Source organism: Rhinoderma darwinii, chromosome 3 (genome assembly GCF_050947455.1).
Source record: "Rhinoderma darwinii isolate aRhiDar2 chromosome 3, aRhiDar2.hap1, whole genome shotgun sequence".
NCBI lineage: Eukaryota > Metazoa > Chordata > Amphibia > Anura > Rhinodermatidae > Rhinoderma > Rhinoderma darwinii.
Window position 1 is genome coordinate 36,710,921 of NC_134689.1, and position 25,352 is coordinate 36,736,272.

A 25,352-nucleotide genomic window follows, 5' to 3' on the forward strand; every position below is an offset into this window, starting at 1 on the left:
CTGTCTTTCATACGTATGACCTATCCGTAGGATAGGTCATCAGTATATGATCGGTGGGGATCTGATACATGGTTCTCCCTCTGATCAGCTGTTACGGCTGCCTCCGGGTGCTAGAAGCTATGCAGTGGTCTGTGCCAGAAGCAGAAAGCTCTGTCACTGTATAGCAGTACCTCAGCTCTGCTCCTGTTCAAGTGAATAGGAGCAGAGCTGCAGTAACCTACCACGGCCACTATACAGTGACCGGAGCCTTCTGCTTCCGGCACAGACCGTTGCATAGCTACATATAACTGATATGTACAGTATGGGGAAACATGCATTTAATCCACCAAATGTTTTATTCAAAATTTGTATTATAATCCCACCCATGCACCTGGTATATCCTTAGTAGGAAATACCCATATCCAATGATTTCATGCCTTAGATAAAATAAAACTAGCAGCAGACGTGCAAAATTAAATTAAAATTAAATGTTTACATAATATATATCTATAAGTTCCAGTGCCTTACCTTGATTATTTTTTTATATATATTAAAGCAAATCCATTTTTTTCTAATTAATATATATAGTGCAATGTATTTTTAAGATATATTTCCTTTCTGTTAAGCACACTACATGGCTAGCACTGGACTTTGCCCTGTTGTGTTGTACAGTATAGGAATGCATTGATTTGCATGATGGTGGTGACTCAATAAATCTAAAAGGGGACTGCAAATTCTGCTTGTCCATTGGGTATAATGGGCTTGACGTTTGGCAAAATAGTGGCAGCATACTCTTTGTTTTTGTTTTTTTACTGTATTGCAAATTTTATTTGACTATGCTTCTCAATACAGAGGAATCTTGCAACAAAATCCAATTTATATTGATATACAATTTTTTTTACAATGGGAGTCAATGGGCAACATATGGAACTGTATACAGTATGGCATACAGTTGTATACATCAGGGCTAAACATTTTAAGTCTATGCTCAGGGCATTTACCGATTTATACACCAAACATAAACAAAAATGAGGTGTGAACAGAGCATTTCTTGTAAAGGTGACAATAATTGCACAAAAATAACATCATGTAATGTTCATCCCATCCCATTACACTCTTGAAAAAGACAATGTATGACATTATTGAGTGGAGTGCTAGCCTTCTAGTGTATTTATCAATGAGCTATTAGAAATGTAAATAGTAAGGAATTGGTATGTTTGAATAGCTAAATATTGTTTTTTTTTTCATCTTTTTTTAATCTTGACAATTTTTTCATAGTTTTTATTTTTTTCTATACATAACTTATATGGGCATATATATATATATATATATATATATATATATATATATATATATATATATATATATATATATACACTGTATATATATATACATACACACACACACACACACATATATATATATATATATATATATATATATATATATATATATATATATATAAATGGTAGTTCACATACTATCTTGATTCCTGAGGAATTTGCTTAAATTTTACATTTTATGTGTTCTCATTTTTAAATGTCTTTTAGGTATAATGTAAAATAGTATGGTCAACATTATACTAAAGTATACAATAATGAAAATGTAATACATTTATTCATTTGCAATATTTGTAATGATTTGTCTTTAATTGGCCTTCTTGCTGATCATCCTCTGTTTTACTTTATTTCTGCTCAGATTTACCACTTTTATGTGGCTGACATCTATACTTACATCATCTTTCATGGCTAAATGGATATAATGCATTTTCTGTACAATACATAGTAACTATTTACAGAGATATTGGCATTAACAGTCACCTACTATAATATATGCACAAACTGCCACTGTGTTCTTTGGATGTGAGAGACAACAGTTGAGTGTCGTATGGTTAAACATTTGACATAAAGCTTTAAGACATAATCTGGTAAATAATATAGACATATATGTATAGATTTCAGGCTTGAATGTTGCAGTCTTTTTGCTTATAGGAAGGTGCATTAACAATAGGAAGAATTTTACTTTGTTGCTACATTATTTCTTACAAAAATGGGATAATAATTGGCTTCAATCTCCTTTCATTGATCATTGTTGTCAGTTGGATTATTTCCTTTATCTTGATTTTTGTTTCCCTTCTTCTTCTTCTTTTTCTTCTTTGTTTCTTCTTTTTTACCAAAGGTTATGAAGTTACCTTTATGACCTTGGGCTGATGGTTGATCCTGGCGGATCGAAATTATGGCTGGGGAACCTGGGATAATAAAATTCTCCGGAAAATCTGGTGGTATTTGTGGTACTGGTTGTTTTTGATTGCCAGGTCCATATTTGAAGGTCCAGCTGTTGCAATTCACACCAGCTCCTACAGGGGGAGACACTTCTCCTCCTTCTGGACCTGCAAAATAAAAAAGTATGTAAATATTAAATATCTTCATGCAGTATAGAGAAAATATATATATTTAGACAATCCTATACTGAACTTAGATGAGTTTATTTTTATTGTAGCTAAGTTTTCCTTGCTGCCATTGTACTCGTTTTTGGAAGTATGATTTGAAACATCTTATAAAATATTGCCATACCTAATTATAACACTCCACCTTAGATAGACATATACAGCCTGTATAAACAGCAATTAGAATATCCACTATTGTTGCAATATATTTTTATTACTGATGACTGTGATTTGAGATATTTTCTGTGTTTCTGCTGTAAACCATAGCTGTATAATGACACATATGATTAAGACATAAGTTTACTGAATGTGTGTAGATAGATAAATAGATACTAAATACATATCATATTATCAATCTTATTAAGGGATTCTTTATGTCAATGACTACCTTAAAGGGCTAGTCCCAACTGAACAACGTTTTCTTAGACTGAAGTTACCCTTGTGATCAGTTGTTCACCACATGTCCTAGTTCTCAAACCTCCAACAATCAGCTGATTACTCTATGTGGTCACTCATTTCCACTCTAGGGGAAAGGTGGTGTTACATAGTACAACTAAAATAAATGGGCGGCCATGTAATATATAATTAGAGCTGTGGCCAAGTTATATAAGCTGCTCTTTCATAGAAGGGGTCCCTAGAAGCAGATTGTCCTCTAGATGTCCATATGCCCTAAGAGGTCATAGGGAAATTAGTTCTCCACATGGGATAATCTCTTTAAAGGGGTTTTCCCAAAATTATAAATTATCACCTATCCACAGGATAGGTGATAATTTTCAGATTGCTTGGGGCCCCACTGCTGGGACCTAACTGATCGTGAGAACAAGGAGCTTGAATCCACAGATCCTCTTTTACTGCACCCCCGGAGTGAGGAGGAGCTTTAATGGAGCGGCAGTCGAGCATGCGCCCGCTGCTCGAATTCAATGTCTACAAGAATGAGGAAAAACAGCCTGTTTTTGTCATTCCCATAGACATTGAATGGAGAGGCAGGGTGCATATTTAACCACTGCTCCATTCAATGTCCTCCTTACTGTAGTTAAGCAGTGAGGAGGATCTGGGGGTTTGGGACTGCTGCTCTCATGATCAGCAGTGGTCCCAGTGATGATTTTGGGAATACTCCTTTAACCATATTTATTTTCCATAAACATCATAAAAAGTATATGTATGGGAAAAAATTGTAGATATTTAAGTATTTAGCTTTATCTTTAAATGTGTAATTAATATAAATCATATTTTATTTGAGGGCATGTTAGATACAATAGACTAGTTTCCTTCTCAGCACAAACATATGGTTCTAGCATTACAACCACAAAGCTCTGTAATTAATATTATTATGTAATGATTCCGAAAATTAGAGCATGTAAACTGTTATATTTTCAGGCACAGAAAAGAGGACACTGCAAATCCTAATCCTAAACACACAGAGTTAACCAGATTTGCTTATGAGCTCAGCTTTATCTGCCTTTTCAGGAAATTAAACTTCTGTCTGGTTTACCACAGAACATTACAGATCCTTATCTGTCAAGTAAAGCATTGTTGGTAGCTTCCATGCATCTGATTCTCATAGGTCTAATAAAATCTCTGTCAAAACTTATTGAGGTCATACCAAGAATAATAACATTTAAAAGGTAAGGCTCCATCTCACTAAAACACAATATAAGAAGACAGAAATTTGATATTAGCGTGTGATTTCATTTTGAGGCAACCTTTTTCACTGGTGTATTAATTATTTACTCAATGATTTTATAGTTGTATGCAGTATAGAGCCTATTAGCTGACTACAGATTGCAAAAAAAATGCAAATGGAGGATGGTATAGATTTGCAATGCTTTAGCAGAGAGGAAAGTGTTTTTAGGGCTCATGCACACTAACCTTCTAAATCTTAGTTCAACATTGAGTTGTACGACGTCGTAATACTGCACGCATTAAAGTCGATAGGGTTTATGATATCTATGGGGCTCTTGATTTCTATTGGGCTCTACTATACCTGTCTATGCCTCTGACGGAGTATAAAATATATTATTCTAATGTATTCTATATGTTTCCAACAGAAAAAAAAATCATGGTATGCTCCATGCTCCATCAGAGGCCGTATTACAGGGCTTTTATCCCCTAGAAGCCTTGTGACATGTAAATCCAAATCAGCATCAATATCTATGTCCACATACTAACTAAGCTTTAATAGTTAGGCTGTGGACATTACTATTGATAGTAATTTAGTTCTTCACAATCTCCCTTTAACAAAAGAGAACTGCTAGACCAGCTGTAGAGCATCAAAGATACTAGGTCATTGAGGGCTAAACAGGTTGTGAAAGGTCCTGTACTTTTAAGTGTGTTTTTGTATTTCAACTGGTTTTGTACAAGAGAGATGTAGAAAATCTAGTGACAATATTCAATGTGACTAAACAAAGCATCCAATAGTAGCTTAGGCTTCTTATGCTACCACCTAGATGCACAAGCACATACTAGGCCTTTCTGTTGTCCCAAATTTAAAATCTCTTTACAACCTTGTGCCATTCTAAACAATACCCACAGAAATTTAGAAACATGAACACTGTGCAATCTGCCATAAACCAAACACTTAGGGAATGTCCAACACTAGTAGGTTTTTGCAGTATGTTTTTTGGTTTTGGCCAAGTTATGACCATTCTGCACTGCCAGAAGCTGGGCGTTGTGTAGAGGAGTGGATGATACTTGTCGTCAGAACGCCCAGCTAGTAAAAGAAGTAAACACGCCCAGATGTAACACACATAATACACGCCCAGTTGGACTTTTACTTTAAACACGCCCAGTTGGACTTTTGCAAGCCTCATTTGCATAACTACAAAAATGGTCATAACTTGGCCAAAAATGCTCGTTTTTTAAAAATAAAAACGTTACTGTAATTTACATTGCAGTGCCTATCTGCTGCAATAGCAGATAGGGGTTGCAAAATCTGGTGACAGAGCCTCTTTAAGGAATGCATGTTATCAAGAAGTAGGGGACAAACACAAAGAAGTATGGCTGCAGAATCAGACTACACAGAGTTTATTTGAAGTCTATTACCGTGGAGATGCATAGGTCTGCATAGGAGCTGGAGACACAAAAAAGTACAATATGAAATAATTCTATTTGCACAGTTGCTTCATTTTTTATTTTATACGTTGGAGCAATTGGAGCAATAAAAACCTGACATATTTTACTTCAAGGGTTAACAGCTGATTTTTCACTACAACTCTGTTCGTGCTAGAGTCTGTAGGATCTTTAATTAGGAATATATCATTATTATCATTTAACATTGATTCTTAGTGTCTCTTAATTGTATAGATGGATTAGCAAATCCTCACAGTTCAGATAAGCATTACAAATCAATTTAAAAGAATATAATTGTCAAAGGCAACATCTCACATACGTCCATTCCTTGAATATTCTATTTAGTCCTACAATATCTAGACGCACATACTGTATAGTTAATTTGGGTTCTTCTTAACTATCATAATAGTTGCAAATGAAATTACAAAAAATGTATTTGACATAAACCTGAAGTTAAGAAGACAGTTGTTTCCTAGTATTCCTGGCACAATTACTCACTAAATAGATTTCATTGTAATTATTTGGAAAGTTTTCGAATCTTAATGTATTCACTTATTAGATCTTCACATAAAGAACATACAGTATGTGGTGATGTCTATTTTTATTATGATCCTATGAATTCTGCTTATTCTAAAAGTACGGTCTGCTTTTTCTATCCTTCTCATTCAGATTATACACTAATGGTAGGAAAACACAATCTAGGGCGGATTAAAGCTCTACTTTTCTAGCTGTATTATGGAAACTGTATTACTATCGTGTTTTAAGAGGAAATGCTTGTCTGACAGTATATACATATATTTTCATGCAGCCATCCTCTGCAGGATTGTACATAAAGACTGTCATACAGAGCATAACCGCCCCACCCTCCATTCTTTCCTCAATGCATACAATTCCGGTCACTGCTTTTCTCAATGAACACAGCAGATTCAGTAAAGATGCTTAAATCACAAGCTCATAACATAGACATAGAAAATACAGTACCTGACTTTTTCACTAAGTGCATGTTGATAAATGATACTAGCTACACATTAATATTCATGGTGATTGGTGAACATCAAACAACCTAATGCAATGTTATCCAGTGGGTCTTTCCTCGGGTTATTGTTATGCTGCCGCATTTAGCAACATCATTTATAAGCAGGAGGCGAGAGAACATGACCTTGCCCCTAACCTGATTTCTGTGGACTTGGTACAGGCAGTGTAGATGCTTTCATAAGGGTGTTTGGATATGTGAACATTCAAGAGTTAAATCTAGAGAGATAGACACAGTGGATAAGCACTGATCTGGAAGCAAACCTGAATTGCTAAGCAGCTCTAGAGCTCTGCATCTGAACACTGCCTGCCGAGTTCACAAGTTCAGGACAGTATTATATTTAGTATAATCCTCATAGGGCATATTCTCCATTAGAGAAATTACAGCCACAAAAACCTGTATAATAAGATGATTATCTACTTGACTGAATGGCTTCATCTGCTGCATGAAATTCTTGGTAAATCAAGAATATTTGTGCCGATGACATATAATCCTTAGGGCCCTCATTAACTACCTGGTGACATTTTTTATAAATATCTCTAGGTAGAAGTGTAGAACAGGGATATTATTACTGGTCATTTGTGAGCACATTGGTATATTTCATTAACCACCCATCCAATACATAATGACATGTGATCTGCTATATAAATAAAGTGGATTTCACAGATCAAATAGCACCTGTATTGTCATTCCAGTTTATTAATTTATTTTTAAGAGTATGTCCTGTTCTGGATCCGTGATATCGATGACACACACATACATCTGTATTTTGAACAAGTTCCATAGAACGCACGTGATGTATTTAAAATACACACATATTGTATACGACAGTGTGAAAGCCTTAGAGATTATTGTTGGATCGGCAATACGGACTTATATAAAGATGGATAAAACTAACCTACAGTATAGCTGCATTTAATACAGTTAGAACAGGCTGACATATTTACAGGGGTTTAAGCACCATTAGAAAAGAGGCCATGAGATGTTAAAGAGAACCTTTCACCTCCCCATACATGTGCAGCTGAGTGCAAGATGTAATGGGGAGGGCTGAACCAACCCTGGGGCACTTTACATTTTTTTTCTACCTCCCTCCGTTATTTAGATATTGGTGCCGTTATATTTGGCGCCCAATATTTAAATAACCCCCTGAACAGTCAACGGGGCGTGTACTATGGCTGTGATGCTGTCCAATCAGATATGGACAGTGTTACAGCAAAACGAGGAGAGAGAGTGTGCGTGCGCACGCACATGCTCTCACTCTCACTCTTCGGCTTTCAAGATTAGTCTCCTGCCAAACTGACAAGGGGCCGTGTCTCTGCTACGGACAGTGTAAGCGCTCCTCAGCTCTTGCACTGTCCGTAGCAGTGACACCCCCCTTGCCAGTTCGGCAGACAAAGTACAAGACTGATCTCTTACAAGAGCTGAAGAGATGAGAGCGCGCTCTCCTCTCCACAGCTCTTACAGTGTTCATAGCAGTGACACGCCCCCTTGGCAGTTCGGCTGAAAAGACTGCAATCGCACACTCTCTCTCCTCGTTCTTGCTCGAGCACTGTCCATATCTGATTGGACAGTGTCACAGCCATAGTAACACGCCCCCTTGCCAGTACACGCCCCGTTGACTGTTCAGGGGGTTATTTAAATATTGGGTGCCAAATATAACGGCACCGATATCTAAATAAAGGAGGGAGGTAGAAAAAAAATGTAAAGTGCCCCAGGGTTTCTGCTGTCCTCCCCATTACATGCTGCACTCAGCTGCACATGTATGGGGAGGTGAAAGGTTCTCTTTAATACTGAGAGCTTTCTGCTCCCTTTCCCATTATTCTCCCTACGTTCTGGCCCAAATGGAGGAGAAAGCAGTCAAAAGGACATCCTTTTGTCAACTTCTGTACATCCCAGTAACATGTAGTAGTAGTTGTTATTTCCAGTGGTGTTAAGGACCTATAGTGTGCAGAGCACTTGGAAACTTGCATTTCAGAGACCAGAGTTAAAGAATTAATGTTCCTGTTCTGCTATAAATTACAAAGATTTCCGTAAATTTTTGTGTATCTGTTAATGGATATCATGAAACAGCATTCCAACTGTAAATTTACATGGATGCTGGGAAGTAAAATCTACCATAGACCTTCAGATCAATTATGGTATAATATATTCTTTAAACGGAACAGAAGTGCCTGCCATAAAACAACTTGTCTTTTCTGGCAAACTGACATAGATGCCTCAGGGAATATACACTTTATGGCCAAAAGTATGTGGGCACCCCTCCTATTAAATGGTAAAGGTGTTTAAGCCACTCCCATTGCAAATAGAAGAATAAAATCAAGCAAACAGTCTTGCACTCTCCAAAGACAAATATAATCAGTACAAATAATAATCATACTGAAGAGCTCAGTTTCTTTAATCGGGACACTCTCATGGGATGCCACCTTTGCCACGAGTCAAGATTGCAAGACAGTAGGAGGAAGGACTTTCTATTTGGTGGACTGGAGAGGGTTTGGTCCTGAGGAGAGGTCCTGGGAGCCAGAAGAGTACCTTAAAGCCCCTACCCTCATTAAGAGATTTCTCTCGTGTTCTGATTCCAAGAAGAGGGGGCATAAGAAGGGGGATACTGTAGCGTCCAGGGCCGCAGACTGCCGTTTCTACCTACCCCTCGGCGGCCGCGGCCGTGGATCTGTGAGTGCTGGCCGGCATCTCCTTCCTAGGAGATGCCAGCACTCACTCCCGCTCCGCTGAGTCCCATAGGGTGCGGGCGCACACGCTCGTGCTCGGCCTTAAAGGGCAAGCTCGCACACATGTAAATTATCAATAATTAGCCCATGGATTACCCTGGACTATTAATAGGGCTCTGCCCCTTCACTCCTTGCCTGAACATTATTGTGTTTTCCCATGTTAGTCTTAGCAAATGGTTCCTAAGTGTTATCCTGTTCCCAAGTGTTCCTGTGTCCTACCACCTGTTCCTGTATCCTGTGCTGTGTTGGTTCCTGAGCCCTATCGAGTGTTGGAGTCATGTTGTGCCACCGGTCATGCCTGCTGTCGTACACCACATCTGGAGTCATCTGCCACGCTTGATATCCTCCGCCACGTGTGGCATCTTCTGCCATCAAAGTTCCATCTGTGCCTAGCCATTGCGACTGTCTGGAATATTTCGGGTACCCTTGTGCTGGACTTTGTATTGATCGGGTACGCTGTTGTTTGGCCAGCTGCTACTCCGCTATGGCTGAGCGGCCTAGTGAGTCCACATACCCACGGATCGTGACACACATTATATGTGTTTTACTAGTTTAAGGCTATATAAAACCTACAAGAATTACTAAGGCCCAACAGCCGAAACACACGTCTGGGTGGAGACTGGTTTTAACATCAGTACATTCAAAGGGTATGTTATGGTTTGGTTTGTGAGTATTGTCTGCTATCTGCCCTTCTATGGATTCTGTATTATTGTCCGATTTGACTTGGCGTCCTTGCTGTCCATTGTGGCTTTCCTTTTAATCAAGCAATTTTAAAAGATTTGTGATTTTTGTATACTATAAAGTTGTTTCATTTTGTATATTATAGCCTTGTGTGCTCATAATTCTTGTAGGTTATATATTGCATTGCCAATAATGGCTGTTACTATTATTGCTGCCAGGGGTTTTTACAGTTAGTTTATTTAGCTGTATATTTCCCCCATATAGGACATGGGGTTGCCTTATTGGTATCTCTATTTGAAGGCTCTGTACATATTTGATAAGGGAATACATATTTTTTACATATGCTAGAGGTAAATTTATTTCAGTCTGTAAACTTAATCCTGATATGCAGTTTGCAACCTGCTTCTAACTTCCGACTTTTCTTATGTGGCCATGTTGCACATAATAAAACATGCTGAACATGTGTCCTGTGAATCCAGAAAGCTGCTGCCTTCACTAGCTCTCATGAATTAGCACAGCTTTATTCCTTTACTGCTTTCCCCTTCTGCAGACAATAATCTCCTATCTCCTGTCCCCTATGCAGACACTGAAGCTGACCATATATACACTCTGATACAGCCTGTGTGATCACTCCTACCCTGTATACTATGCTGTCTGTCCTCTCCCCCTCTCTACATTCTAGTACAAACTGCTCTGTTGTGAACAACCTCCTCCCCTCCCTGCTGATTTCTTCCACTTACCATACACAGTGCTACTCTAAAGATGAGTGTGGGAAAGAGCCGAAAGAACAGGCACTTAGTAAAGCAGAAAGATTACGTCAGCTATGTAAAGGAGTTGCATAGGTAGTAAATCTTAAAAAAAAAGACTATTTAGAAAGTTGCTTAATTTTAGATTTTAGGAGGCAAATGAGAAAGAAAACAAAATAAGTTCACATGTGGACTTAAAATATGGAAAGTTAATAAAACAAATATTAGCAATCTAATTTTGTTAATTATTTGTCAGTTTCCAGTGATAGAACAAAATACAAGTTATATTTAATACGCTCTCATAATTATTTTTAACAAAAGGCAGCCTTATCTTTCAGTAACATCCTTTCAAATCTTATAAAAAATATACTTATTATGTGCCACACATTACAATAATAGATGAATACAATATTTGCAAATATATTTCCATCTATGCTTCTGCTAGACTCTTTGCATTGGGATGGATAATTATATTACCATAAAATAAGGAAATTACAAAGTCAATGAATAAACCAACATTATTATTAACATTAATCTTTTTTTGAATAGGTCTGAAATAGATCAGCTAATGCTATACTTCTTTATACCAGAGCTTTACTCCATTTACAAAGAAAAAATAGAGCCTGTAATTATTCAATGTATAGTAACTGATAAAATGCAGGTGTATCGCCTAAACTGATTATTAAACTGAATGTTATGGAATGAGACTTAAAATCAATATTAGTTCATATAATGTAATTAACTATAATGTATCTGTTTCATCACTGCAAGCTTTCTGTATTCAATTGTTCACGACTTCATTGGGGTTCCAGCTTTTAGACCTACCAATGTGATGTTGTAACATGTCTAATTGACATGTCAGAAAATTCTCTTTAAGTTTATAGCTTATATTAAATGGAACATATTTTTTTTATTTATGAATATTGATATTAGAGTTTTAGATTTATTTATTTCAATATAGGGTTTTGGCGCTCAATTTCAAGCAAGCAAAAAAGAACAATATTGGCTATACAGTATGTTGTTCAGTTGTGAGATTAAAAATAAGATGTATTAGTACCTATAGATAATACCTACCTGCTTTTCTATTCCCCAGTGCTTGCTACTTGGCTGCTATTTAGTCTTGCTCTATTAGAACAGAGCTGTGATCCAGTGTCTAAGGAAGTCTAAAATCCACCTCCTGATTTATTATTGGTTCAGGCTGCTCTCTCCCTCGCCACAGTCTCTTCAGATTGGCTGTTGTACAGGAACACGAGTTTATCACAGGCTCACCAGGGAGTCAGTGCATTGATCTACACACCATGGTCTCCCAGTTATCTGCATTTCTATTCTTACATTTCATTATTCACAGTTATCATAAACTGCACCTCTTATTTGCTGGGCATCATATCAGCTGCTATGCCTGCTAACATGATAGCTACACCCTGCAGCTTACATTTTCCATTATGCCTCTGGCCATTTAGAGGTAGCGGTCCAGAGTCTCATCACACTGGACTTCTGCCCAATCTTAGGGCTTAGTGAAATATAACTTTTGTTCTTTTTCGTCATAAAACTCCTCTAACTCACACTGCAGAGTCTCCTGCATATTTCTATGAGATGTAGCTTCACACTGCTCACCCCCATCCTGGGGATCTTAGACCTGTCAGGGAGAAACAGATCAATCGCAAGCAGGAGGCAGGGAGGAGCAGCATGAAGCTTTGTATGATAAGGAAATTATAAAACGCCCCTGACTCACAGTGCCTAATGCTCTGTTCACATCACATTTGTGCTTTCCATTGGTGGTTTACGTCTCTCTGTATATAAATCTCGTTACTCATAGAACCCCATAGTAGAAAATTTTTTACCGACTCTATACATTTTTCTACTGTATACCTCTGCATGGAGTAGCATGGTCTACTATGTTATTACATACAGCAAAAAACAATGTATGCCAATACATACCAACCTGGCACATGCCAAAAGGACACACTACTCGCATACATTATGGTGAATGGAGGCCTATGGATTTGCTAGAAATTAGGGCCCTAACATGATGTGAGCCTTACTTTGCTATCTGTGAGTGATGTGTGCTGGGAGTTCAGTGTATTCCTATGAGTTAAAGCTTCAGACACTCTCCTCTGCCCCCCTTGTGATTGTCAGCTCTTACAAGCAGGAGACAGTGGAGAGTGTCTGAATCTGTATCTCAGAAGAATGCACTTGACTCTCAGCACACATCACTTATGGATAGCAGAGAAAGGTAATGTAAGGTTAGAGGAGTTTCATAAAGCTGTAATTAATCATTGTAGGGAAACAACTATTAGATCATTGCAATCCTGGAGTCAGGGTGTGGGGGACACTTCCCAATCTTGTATATTCAGTTATGTTGTGCCTTATATCACTTTAGGAGGTCTCTAAGAAATAAGCTGTATTTAGTGCCTTCTATATCTGTTTAATAACCTTATTTATATTCATGAATCATGTATTACAAGATGTGTTTATAATGTCATGCTACGTATGTTTCACTATGTTTACCTATGAGCAATCTGGTTTTGCACCAGCAAGATGGCACTCCCTCCTATTGGCCAATATTCCAAAATGGCGGTGAGGAGGAATATGGCTCTAGGCACCATGGTTGTGACCAAATTTTGTACTGTGCTCTTAAGCACGATTACGTGTCAGGCACAGGAGTGATGATTATGGGTACAGAATAGGATATAAAAAGTGCTGCAATCCCAGCCACGAGGAGTGTGGTGTAGTGAGAGTCAAAATTTGAGCAGCTGTGATAGAGTGTTCTAGAGAAAGTCTCAGCAATGCTGGAGCATAAAAAGGGAAGCTCCCTGTGTTCGCGGTAGCTGTGTCTGTAGTAGTGCTGGATCAGGTGGAAGAAAGATAGATTCCTGTGTCCAAAGAGTCTGATAGAGACCGAGTCTCTTGAGCATCCGTACATCCCTGTATCAGTGAGGAAGTAGAAACAGTGGTTGTTCAAAAGTACGGAGAGAAAGCCACTCTGCCGAAAAATATTTGGATTGATATAGTTTCTTGAGTTGTTGTTTCAAGATGCTATACCTATCAGCAAGAGAAGTTTACCAGTAAAAGTTGAGTAATTGCCCAAAGATGATTGTGGAATGTTTTCTTGGGGACTGGCACCCTTACTTTTGCCATCCAAGCTTACAACAGTACTTTCATTTGCTGCTCTTAGATAGGGCAGACATATATTTGGCAGCACTAAATCAGTCTATTTCTTATGTGAAGTTAACAAGTTGGTAGTAATATATGAAAAGAAGCCTAAATAAAACCAATGAGATCACTGCTCTCTTTAAACTAGACTAGACAAAACAGTTGAATATCATCAATAGCAACGAGAAGTCCACAGATTTTCTAACCATTAATTTGTATTGCCCATTTGGATCTCAGTTGTCTTTTGTAAAGGTTAGAGAATGTCATTGGTTGAATGGTTTCTATTAGCAACACATTTGTTCTAAACCATGTTTATACATGATCTACAATGGGATAATCCTGAATAAATGATATGGTGTGTCAAACATGGTGCATTTACCGGGCACCAGGTACTGCAGCTGCAGATTACAAAGAGACCAAGCAAAGGGAACAAAAGACACAGGGCACAAAGTGGAGACCAAAGAAATCATGAGCTTTTCATGCCCTGATGGAACAAGGCCCCTCTCCAAGTTGTGCCCCAGAAGAGCACATATTGTTCCTTTCAAAACGTATAGTGTATACACTTGGCATATTACAAAAAGCTAATACTATCGTATCTACTATTCATGTAAATTGATACATGGATACATTCATTTTCCAATGAATTTATAAATAAATGAGTAAAATATTAAAATGTCGATTTGTTTTGTATAATCTGTATGAGACTCATATTACCAAATAATGAACCAATGAAGCATTACAGTATCTGTTCACCATACAGCTTGTGTTATTGTCACCTCCAACAACAGAAGCTTTTCTGTCCGCAGTAATAAATGTGTAAACTGCTATTCGCCACCGCTCTTCATTCACACTATAAATCATACTGGATGCTTTGCTAACAAGTATTTTCATGCATCTAATTCATGGAAAAGCAGAGATTGAACATTTTATTTTTGTAGGCCTAACATTTGCATGAATATGATTTCCAATCATTTCCTTAAGGTTTTGAATCTCTCCGTTCAATTACTTTATGTTGTTCCTCTGTTTCTGTAATACCCAGAGGCTAATGAGGACCTACAGAATAACATAAATACATTTGGCAGTTGACCTGGTTCTGCTTCTCTCAATTAGGAGGCTCTTTGTTTAGACAAAGGAAAAAAAAATCCAGCATGTTCATGTTTCATTGATAGTCTCACTCATAAAATGTAGGAAAAAAATTGTAAAATGGCCCATTCGAACACCAAAGTCAATATGTTCTAAAAAATGTAAATTGGTCCTGTAATGATGGGGGTAGGGAAACAGACAAGTGAGCCCTAATCTACCCGCCACTCAGTCCCTGCCTACTTGCAACGACCCGCCCTAGGCGACGGGGTACAACTGGGCGACGGTCCCTACACTCAATAAGTGCACGACAGACAAACAGACAAGGGAACACAGAACCTAAGGGAAACAGGGCAGTTGCCCACGGCAACACCGTGAGCAACGAGAGTAGTAAACGAGCCGAGTCAAACCAGGAGAGTACGAGGTGCCAAACGCAGAGCAGGAGAGTAGCGAACAAGCCGAGTCAAACCAGGAGAGCATGAGGTACCAAACGCAGAGCAGGAGAGTAGTCAGCAAGCGAGGCTCAATACGAAGCAGGGACAAATAGTACAAGAAGCTGCAGCAGGGCCAGGAAACCAACAGAGAAGATTCACAAGCAAGGAGGAACAGGAAAGGCAGGTATAAATAGACAGAGGGCGGGAGCTTGCTCCGTCTGGCCAGACTGCGATAGGCTCTCCCACTCCTAAGCCTGCCATCCTGAGTGGTGGAAGATGGAGTCAGTCTCACAGACCTAGAAGCAGTTGCAGACTGATTACCTATGGGCGTTGATAAAGAAGCTGTGCCTGGCAGATCCTTTACAGGTCCCTTGCTGTTTCATTTTATGGAAACCTGTGGCTGTAGGTGACATATCGCTCATATCAATGTCTTGTGAACATGTGGTCTAGTCTTACAACTGCAGTGACTAATAGCTCTAGCGATGTATGTTGTAGTCACATGACTAATAATTGTCATCATGATACCTAATCATCATCCAATAGCTCTAGTGCCATACACGTAAATTACTAGGACTATTAGTCACTGCTTAGTCCCATGGCCACCAGACATGTCATCAGTATGGTTTTCTGAATGGGGGGAATTCCTACATTTTGTTTATTAAGACTACAGTTAGTAAGGATCAGAAGGTATGTAAAGCAGCATATTTATATATAAAACACAAATGGCTAAAACCTCCCACAAGTACATAGTCTGACATTTTTAACACCTTAATGGTAAAATTTTTCAAGAGAAATAACTTTTTTTTATTTTTCTGTCAATGTAGCAGTACAAGTGCTTGTTTTTGGGGAACGAGTTGTATTTTTTAATGGCTCCATTTTGGGGTACATAGTTTTTTCCTATTAGCTTTTGTTTATTTTTTTGGGAAGAAAATGCCCAAAAAAAACAGCAATACCGCCTTTGTTTTGTGCATTTTTTACATACTGTTTACTGTGTGGTAAAAATAAGATGTTAACTTTATTTGGTTAACTTTATGAATTTAAAGGGAACCTGTCACCAGCATTTCACCTATTAAACCAGCAATACCGGGTGTTAGTGGGTGAAAAATCATTTCTATATAACCTATAATTGTCTTCTTAGTCGGCTCTGTAGCTTTAGTATTCCGTTTTTTAGTGTTCCCACACCGTATGCAAATGAGCATAAAAAAGTCAAATCTTCGTTTGAAAAGAGTCACATCTTCATTCCTCAAGTCTTTCCGAGTTGACCCCGCCTCCTTACTTTTGATTGGCAGCTCCTCGCCTTCCCACAGGTCACAAAATCCTGTGCTTGTGCATTGATGTCCTATTCTGGTGTGTGCGCACAAAGGGACACAGGACTATTACGATAATAGGCGCAAAATGTTTGCAGACCGTTATTTACAGTCGGAGGAGGAGTTTAGGAGAGGGGATAACGGTTAATGAACTTTTGATAGCAGCGGCCAGTGAGGGATAAGTAAAGTTCAATAGGTGAAATGCTGGTGACAGGTTCCCTTTAAGTTTTAGAACTTTTGCTACAAAAGTAATTTGAATGTCACCGCATTCCATGAACCATGAGTTTTTAAATCTTTCTGTCGTTGTAGCCGTCTGTTGTATGACACTTGTTTATTTTTTTCGGGATGAGTTGTAGTTTTTATTGGTACCATTTTGGGGTACATACTGTATATTTCATTGACTAATTTTGAAACCTTTTTTTTAGGGAGAAATGAAAAAAATCAGACATGGTTTTAAAAAAAAATTTCACTCCATGAAAAATCAGTTATCTCTATTTAGTCATCACAATTATGGTGGTACCAATATGTATTTGTTATGGCGAGCCAGTATATTTTTGTTTCGGTATACCGGACCATACAAGTTTTGAATGTTTGCACCATATGGCTTCATAAGGCCTTTGTTTTGGCAAAATTTGTTATACTTTCTATTCTAGAAATATGCACAGGAGCCCATTAGGGCATGCTACAAGTATGCCCTAATAGTCATACACCTGACACAACCCTGGGGACCTTTGTCAGGTCCTGGGCTGTCTTCATGGTGACACAAGCCACGGTGATTCTACTGCGTTAATCCTCATTTGCCACTTTTTTACCTAAGCTTCCAATTTATCCAAATTTATGTGTAATATAATAGAATGTTATAGAAAGTTATAATCTTTGTTTTTTCTTAGTTTTCAGTCATTTGCAATTGAATATTTCAAATTACTTTATCTTATTGACGTTATAAATAATTAAAGGATGAAACCTTTAATTGTTTGCTTAAAATTTCAAGTGAGTGCACTTGCAATACATTAGTATACATCAGGGATTATCTTATGCTGACTCAATGTATTTTTCAGCCTAGATCTAGATAAGTTCCCAAAGCAGACTAAAATATCAGAATTTGCAAGACATACATATCAGTGTTTGAGCATAATGTAATTATATAGAATATCAATCGATTGAAACATTAGAGGGAATCTGTCTGTAGTTTTGAGGCCTTAAAACTGCAGACAGAACGATATAGGGGAAATGGAGAGCATTGTAACCATACCTTTTGTCTCAGTCATGCAAGGGCATGGCCGAGAAAACAATGTTTAATTCCCCCGGAGCCGCAATCACATGTGCCACTAAGGCAGCACTTGATGTTCAAGTGCTCCTGCACGGCACGCTGCCAACTGCGCTCCTCTGCTTTGATTGATGGCCCTTTCATTCTCCTGATTTTCCTGCTAGAGCTGCCAATCAGAGCAGAAAGTGGCACTTGTGACCACCGTGCTGGGGGAATCAACATGACCGAGACAAAAAGTATGTTTACAATGCCCTCTCACTCCCCCTATATTGCTCTGTCAGCAATATTGAGGTCTCAGTTTTGAGGCCTATTTTGAGTGTCCAAACACTTTAACAAAGCCATAAGAAAAATGTCCAAATTAAAAAAAAAAAAAAAAATATTAACCAATAAATGTATGTGTGAATAGTGTAATGTCATTACTTAAAATATTTGCTACATTGTAATGACCGGGGGGTAGGGAAACGGACAAGTGAGCCCTAATCTACCCGCCACTCTGTCCCTGCCTACTTGCAACGACCCGCCCTAGGCGACGGGGTACAACTGGGCGGCGGTCCCTGCACTCAGTAAGTGCACGACAAACACGACAAACATACAAGGGAATACAAGCAAGGGAAAGGGGCAGTTGCCCACGGCAACACCGTGAGCAACCAGAGTGGTGAACGAGCCGAGTCAAGCCAGGAGTGTGCGAGGTACCAAACGAAGAGCAGAAGAGTAGTCAGTAAGCCAGGGTCTGTATGGAGCAGGAACAAAATAGAAGGAGCTGTAGCTGGGCCAGGAAACCACACGAAAAGGAATACCAAGCAAGGAGGAACAGGAAATGCAGGTATAAATAGACAGAGGGCGGGAGCTAGCTGAGTCTGGCCAGGCTGCGATAGGCTCTCCCACTCCTAAGCCTGCCAGCCTGAGTGGTGGAAGCTGGAGTCAGTCTCAGGGATGTAGATTCAGGTGCTGACTGATTAATTAAGGGAGTTAACCCCGAAGCTGTGCCTGGCAGATCCTTTACATACATAACCTAATATAGCAAATTAAAATTGCCCTCCCATACACCCAAGATGGATCAGGGATCAGGATAAGCCATCAATGTGTGATAAGTGTGCATCCAACCCTGGGGGAACCCTACTGATCAGCAGAAGACAAGGGCAACGTCCCCTTTCCTGTAGTACCCGAAACTAGGATATCCTTGCACGTGTGGCAATGTCTAGTATTGCAGATCAGCCCATCCAATTAAACAGGACTTAGCTGTAGTGCGGGTTTCCAACTGTAGTAATGCCACTGTGGTACTATGACATGCACAGCTGTCCTGTTTCGCTTTTCGCCATTTTTGGGGGTTGCACCCGCTGTATAACATCCACGGCCACAGACAGTCGTTCCGACTTACCTCTCGACGGCCGCAGCCATGGAATTGTGACTGCTGGCCGGCATCTCCTTCCTAGGAGACGCCAGCACTCACTTCCACTCCGCTCTTCTGTGTCCCGTCGGGTGTGCGCGCACATGTAAAATGTAGCCCATGATCACCCTGGACTATAAAAAGTGCTGTGGCCTTTCACTCCTTGCCTGAGTGTTGTTGTGTATTCCCATGTTAGTCTTAGCAATTGGTCCCTTAGTGTTATCCTGTTCCCGTTGTTCCCGTGCCCTGCTACCCGTATCCTGTGCTGTATTTGTTCCTGAGCCTTAGAGTGTTGGAGTCGTGTTGTGCCACCTGTCACACCTGCTGTCATATACCACATCTGGTTTCATCTGCCACGCCCGATATCATCCACCACGTGTGGCACCATCTGCCTTTACGTTCCATCTGTGCCTTAGCCTCTACTACTGTCTGGACTATCAAAGGTATTCTTGTACTAGGATTTTGTATAGACTGTTGTTTGGCCAGCTGCTACTCCGCTTCGGCGGTGCGGCCTAGTGGGTCCACATACCCACGGATCGTGACACCCGCATTGACAATGTCCTATCGTAAGGCTAGGCCATTTGTATCAATCTCTGGAAAACTTCTTAAAATTCTTCTTTGTATTGCATACTCATACTACATTTATTGTATATAAATATGAATTGAATGAATATGTTATATCCATTAATACACAGTGGCAACTGTTTGTTGAATAGGTGAACAGTTTCCAATCGACTATGCGTGAATTAAAAAATAAAATAAAAGGCTAGGATATGCGGTATGCCACATATTATATTTTAGTGATGGCAAAGTAAAAAGACTAAATTGTTTCCAATAGGTGAATAGGTGGTATATGAAGATGATGCAGTGTATGTAGCAATGGGATAGGGGTGGAAAAAAAATGGAAAATAGGGCCTATACACACACTGCCTTAATATTAGATACTGTATTTCTTGCATGGAACACTAATATGGTGCACATAGCCTGCTGTGGGCCCACACTGTTCCTCAGTGTACCATAGTATGCATACATGTTCTAAATGCATGTCATATTATATAGCAAGTGTACTTTAAAAAGCATTGTTTTTAGGGCATAGTACAGTGGCTGTTTATCATACTGTGGCATAATAATGTAGGAACTACTACACAAGACTCTCTGCACATTGCAATGCAGAATGCATGGACCAAAAAAAAGTCAGGAACAAAGGCGGAATTCAAAAATGAGAGACAAAGCCAAAAGGGGAAACAGGCAGAAAGAAAACAGAATTAAAATCAGAAGCAGTGAATTAAAATCAGGTGCAGTAGGGAATTGAGAAGAGCAAGACAAGATAAAAATGAGTGCATGAAGACATCAGTAAGGCAGACGCTCTGCTTGTAGGTTTAACACTGACTTCATGTATTTTTAATCATGTTACTTCAACTGAAGTCAGCAGTAAATGAGACAGCTCTCAACTTTGGCTCCAAGTATTTCTCTCACATGGATTCTTAGAAGAAAATAGCAAAAACTTTAATGAGGCTAGAAATAAATATTACATGACTCATGCAAAAATACAGTTCTTTACATCTGTATTCAGTGGTTGTACCCTCTGCTACCATGATTTGAAAGTTACAGTCCCTTTTTTATATCTGCTATATTTTGTAGCTGGTTGATGTTAGAAACAGGACTGTGCGGTAATACCTGCTTATGGATGGTGCCATGTGAAATCAATCTGGGAGATTGTACAAAAAGGGGAAAAAGTGGACAATTCAATTAATGATTGTCCATCTGATAGCAATTATGCTAAATTTCAGGGACTAATGGTTTGGTTCTGAAATTGATATGGGCATCAAGAGAGCTTGCCCCACCTCTGAGTGTCGTTGCTGCAGGCAACAAAATCTTGCAGATTAGGCACCCTCTGAAGTATCACTTCTTGACATGTTATTGGCCATGGGCTTGCAAATGAGAAGTATCAGTGACATTCCATGGCATTTGGGACACTAGACGTATCATTGGCATGGGCGTAACTACAACCATAGCAGCTGCTACAAGGCTGAGGTGTCTTTCTCAGGAGAAGAAACATTCATTTTTGTGGAAAAACAGAGGTAACTGTGCTGTTTAGCTGCACTATATACTGTAGGTTCTCCTTTGTGAAGAAGAACTAATATACTGTATGATACTACTCCCCATCCATTGGTTGTGCCAAAGTAAAAGTAATAATGCTACTGTGTGCATTACTGCAGTTCAGTTTAGAGTCAACAAGGCGGAGAGCCCATCCGAAACATTGGTATTGGGCTCTATGAATTCTAGTTATGATCCTAGTAATTAAGCTCAGTGTATATGGAACTAAAACTTTTGGCAGTGAGCAAAGGATTAAATAAAATACACAAAAAAACAAAGATTAATTCCATTCTGTTTAATTAAAAATGTGAGAGATTCTCTGTTAGGATTTCACACTTCAGTTACACATCAAAAACCTAGTGGAAATTCTCATGACTGAATCATTCGTTTTAGAGATGTATAAAAGCAAACTGTATATAAAAGGAAAAACTGCACTAAGCATAGTAACTTATTTACTGTGCTTATTATTTTCTTTACATAAGTATAGTGGGGTAAATGAAAATGTAGCGTATGTCATGAAGTTCCAACTGTTTTGTCAGAATGTTTATTCTCTACCAGTGAAACATACCATGAATTCCTATAGCTGGAGTTCCCGAGCAGAGCATCAGCTGATGCTCTGCCTGGGGACTCCAGCATTGCTGCCAACGTCATTGTCAATGTCCACATATGGGCAGTCACGTCGGCAGAAGTAGTGGAGTCCCCGAGCAGAGCATCAGCTGATGCTCTGCCTGGGGACTCCTGTACTACTGCCGATGTCACTGTCCATGCATGGACAGTGACTTCAGGGGTTTCCTATCGCTGGAATCCCCAAGCAGAGCATCAGCTGATGCTCTACCTGGGGACTCCCGTACTGCTGCCGACGTCACTGTCCATATACGTTGGCAGCAATGCTGGAGTCCCTGGGCAGAGCATCAGCTGATGCTCTGCTCGGGAACTCCAGTAGTGCTGCCGACGTCACTGCCCATATATGGACATTGACGTTGGCAGCAGTGCTGGAGTCCGCAGGCAGAGCATCAGCTGATGCTCTGCTCGGGAACTCCAGCTATAGGAAACCCCTGAAGTCACTGACCAAATGTCAGGAGCAGTGCTGGAACCCCGAGAATAGCGCTAGCTGATGCTCTGCTCGGGGATTCCAGAAATAGACAATGTGACAGCCCCTTGCGGCCATGCCATTGATGACACACCGACACGAAAATCACAGGAAGCAAGCCCTCAGTCACGTGGGGCCGTGTTGGCGCGTCATCAATATTAGAAAAGCTCCAGGACTTTCGGGAACAATTCACCAGGTTTGAACAGCACAATTTAGTACCGAATTTTTATTAAAGTACATTAGTGAGTGACTTCTTTTTACATAAAAATATTAATGCAAAGCAATTTTTGGTCCCCGGATAACTCCTTTAAGCTGGTCTCTTAATATCATTAAAATCCTTATAATTCCATATGTGCTCCATTACATTATTTAAAAGAGTTCTATTCAATTAGAAAAAATGGGTTTTCTTTCTTCCAGAAACAGTGCTACCTTTTGTCTTTGGGCTGTGTCTGATATTGCAGCTCAGTCCTATTAAACTAAATGGTGCTGAGCTGTTATGTTAGACATAGCCCATCGAAAAAAGTCAGAAATCTTACTTTCTATTGGAAATATTATCATATGTAGGGGTGATAGGCAACATTTCAAGATACAGCTACACCATGAACTGATTTTAGTATTTTAGTTCTTACATATTTTAGCAAACAAAATTATATTTTACATATTTATTTACCTTTAGGGAGAGATAGAAAGTTTCCTTTACCTGGTGTTGCACTGGAAACCGTTGGCCACTGTTGTTCGAGTCCTACCGCTGCGCCACGTAAGACTGCTGCTCCTTCCATATGTACAGCACTGTAAGAGAATAATATCAGATTAAGGTAAGGTATGCTTTAAACTAAATTCCAGAGGAAAAAATATTACATACAAAGAGCTATGTCACAAATACAATAAATGAAAGAGAATATATCACCTATATTTTTGTTGGACATATTAAAAACAGATTATTATTATTATATTATTTTTCGCTAATCTATTTTTATTTTTTGATTGTATATATTTTTTACTCTTTTATCTTTACAATTATTTTATTCCATCATTGTCATTGTGGAGTTGTCAGGGAGCCACTACGCAAGAGAAAGATAAAAGGGCCAGAGAGAGAAAATAACTGGAGATAAAGAAAATGCTACTCTTGTATCCAGAAGGAGTTAAAAGATCTGTCTGGAAGTTGAGTGGTGAGTCACCATTGTCCGCCATTATAATCATGTAACATTCCAAGGGACCTCCTCTAGTTTGTGAGAAGTTGTTTACACCCCCTTGTGGCCGTTTCTTTATACCACCCTATCAGTAAATGGACTGTTTGCATCATATCTGGGCTACCGTTATCATTTGCGACATAAAGCTCCCTGCTTTAAAGATACTTATATAATTTCTTGGCATAGTCATCAGTTTAGTCACAGCCCAACAAAAATGGCATATTGGTGGTTCACTGGAGATGAGCCTGAGCTGAATCAGTTGATGGAGAAGCTGTGAAAGGCAGTAGAGTGCTTGAAGAGTGTTCTTCCTGTAGCAGAATGATGGAGAGATGAAAGGCTGAAGGCCTCATGTGGAAGTAGGCCTTAATTTGATTACTGAGTCGGTTACCAGAGTGGGACCCTGTGAAGCTGTCTGAGGGGCACAAAATAAAGCTGTAGTGCCACATGAGAGGCTTACCAGTGGCAGAGATGCTAAAGCCACAGAAGAAACGGGACACAATCCTGCATTTAGATGCTCAAAAAGAGTTTGGTCTTGTACGAGAGAACTGTATAAGAGAGAAGTAATCTGTCCAACACAGGTCAGTAAAGATGGCGCAGCCACCAGAGTGGAGGCACAACCTGCAAGTGTGCCAAGAACCCTTTCTATCCATGAGGAACTGCCATGGAAGGTTAGGGCTCACAAGGGACCCGAGTAACTTTGAAGTGGACCAAGACTGAGCATTCACAGACTGACGGCTGAGAGCCCAGCTTCTCTGATAATGTGAATGTGTTATGTTTTCCGTTGTTCTTCTTTTGCCCATTCTACCTAAGGCTATGTGTCCTGGTGCTGAGGACGGTATCAAAGCTGGAGGGGATGTAAGGATGTGAAATGGTCCCTTTCCAGTGAATATGCTACTGTTGCTTTAAGTTCATAGATTTATGTTATTTGACCTGCTTTCCTCTACAGGTACAGATAATGGAGAATGATTATTGCTAGATTATAATTGTATCTACTTATGAATGTTCTATCAAATTTTGATGTGTTCTTTATTACAGGCATTAGTGGTCCACTATATTTTTTTGTATGTGGCCCGGTTGAATGAGACTCTGGGAGAAACAGCCCGGATGCCATCTTCTAATATATTTTCTGCACCCACATTGTTGTGGGGATGCAACCAGCGTAGGGATTCTGAGTGTTTCACATTGGGAGGTACTAAACTTATAAAAGGCAACTATTACCTAGAATCAGGGTGGAGATAAAGAGAACACTATCCTTGAATTAGGGAGGAGCTAAAAGCTCTATCTATAAGTTAAGTCGTGAGCCACCATTACCCCCGTTGTCGCCATTATATTCTGTAATGTTTTCAGAGACTGTGCCACTCACTTGTGAAAAGTTGTGTACACCACCTTGTAACCGTTTCTGTATACCAACTGTCAATAAATGGACTGTTGTTGGCATCATAGAGTATGTGGGCTACTGTCATCATTTGTGACAAAAACCTCACTGCCATACCAATACTTGGCTACAGCTCTGTGCCATCAACAGCAGTTCCAGGAGCTTGCTGTACAGTCACCTCTGCCTGAATTTTTTGTTGTTGAATTCTCTGGGAGAACTTCGTGGGCATGCACTGTATAATATGCAGATCATAGTGCAGGAAGAGAAATATGTGATTGTCTGTAATCTACCA

The 25,352-nt window shown here is 39.4% G+C and overlaps 1 protein-coding gene across 12 annotated transcripts in view; it reads right to left on the minus strand.

Moving 5' to 3' along the window:
* Nucleotides 1-1,451: 1,451 nt before the first annotated feature.
* The window catches only part of LOC142748891 (protocadherin alpha-C2-like), a 215,500-nt gene continuing 191,599 nt past the window's right edge, over nucleotides 1,452-25,352 (minus strand). For 7 of the 12 annotated variants that reach the window (XM_075856260.1, XM_075856259.1, XM_075856258.1 and 4 more), the window contains exons 3-4: nucleotides 23,166-23,284; nucleotides 1,452-2,368 (exon numbers count right to left, since the gene is read on the minus strand). In XM_075856260.1, coding sequence (XP_075712375.1) covers nucleotides 2,058-2,368; nucleotides 23,166-23,284 — 430 coding nt within the window. In that variant the 3' untranslated portion in view covers nucleotides 1,452-2,057. The remainder of the gene's footprint in view (nucleotides 2,369-23,165; nucleotides 23,285-25,352) is intronic. The other 5 variants (XM_075856263.1, XM_075856262.1, XM_075856261.1 and 2 more) reach the window with 3 other exon arrangements.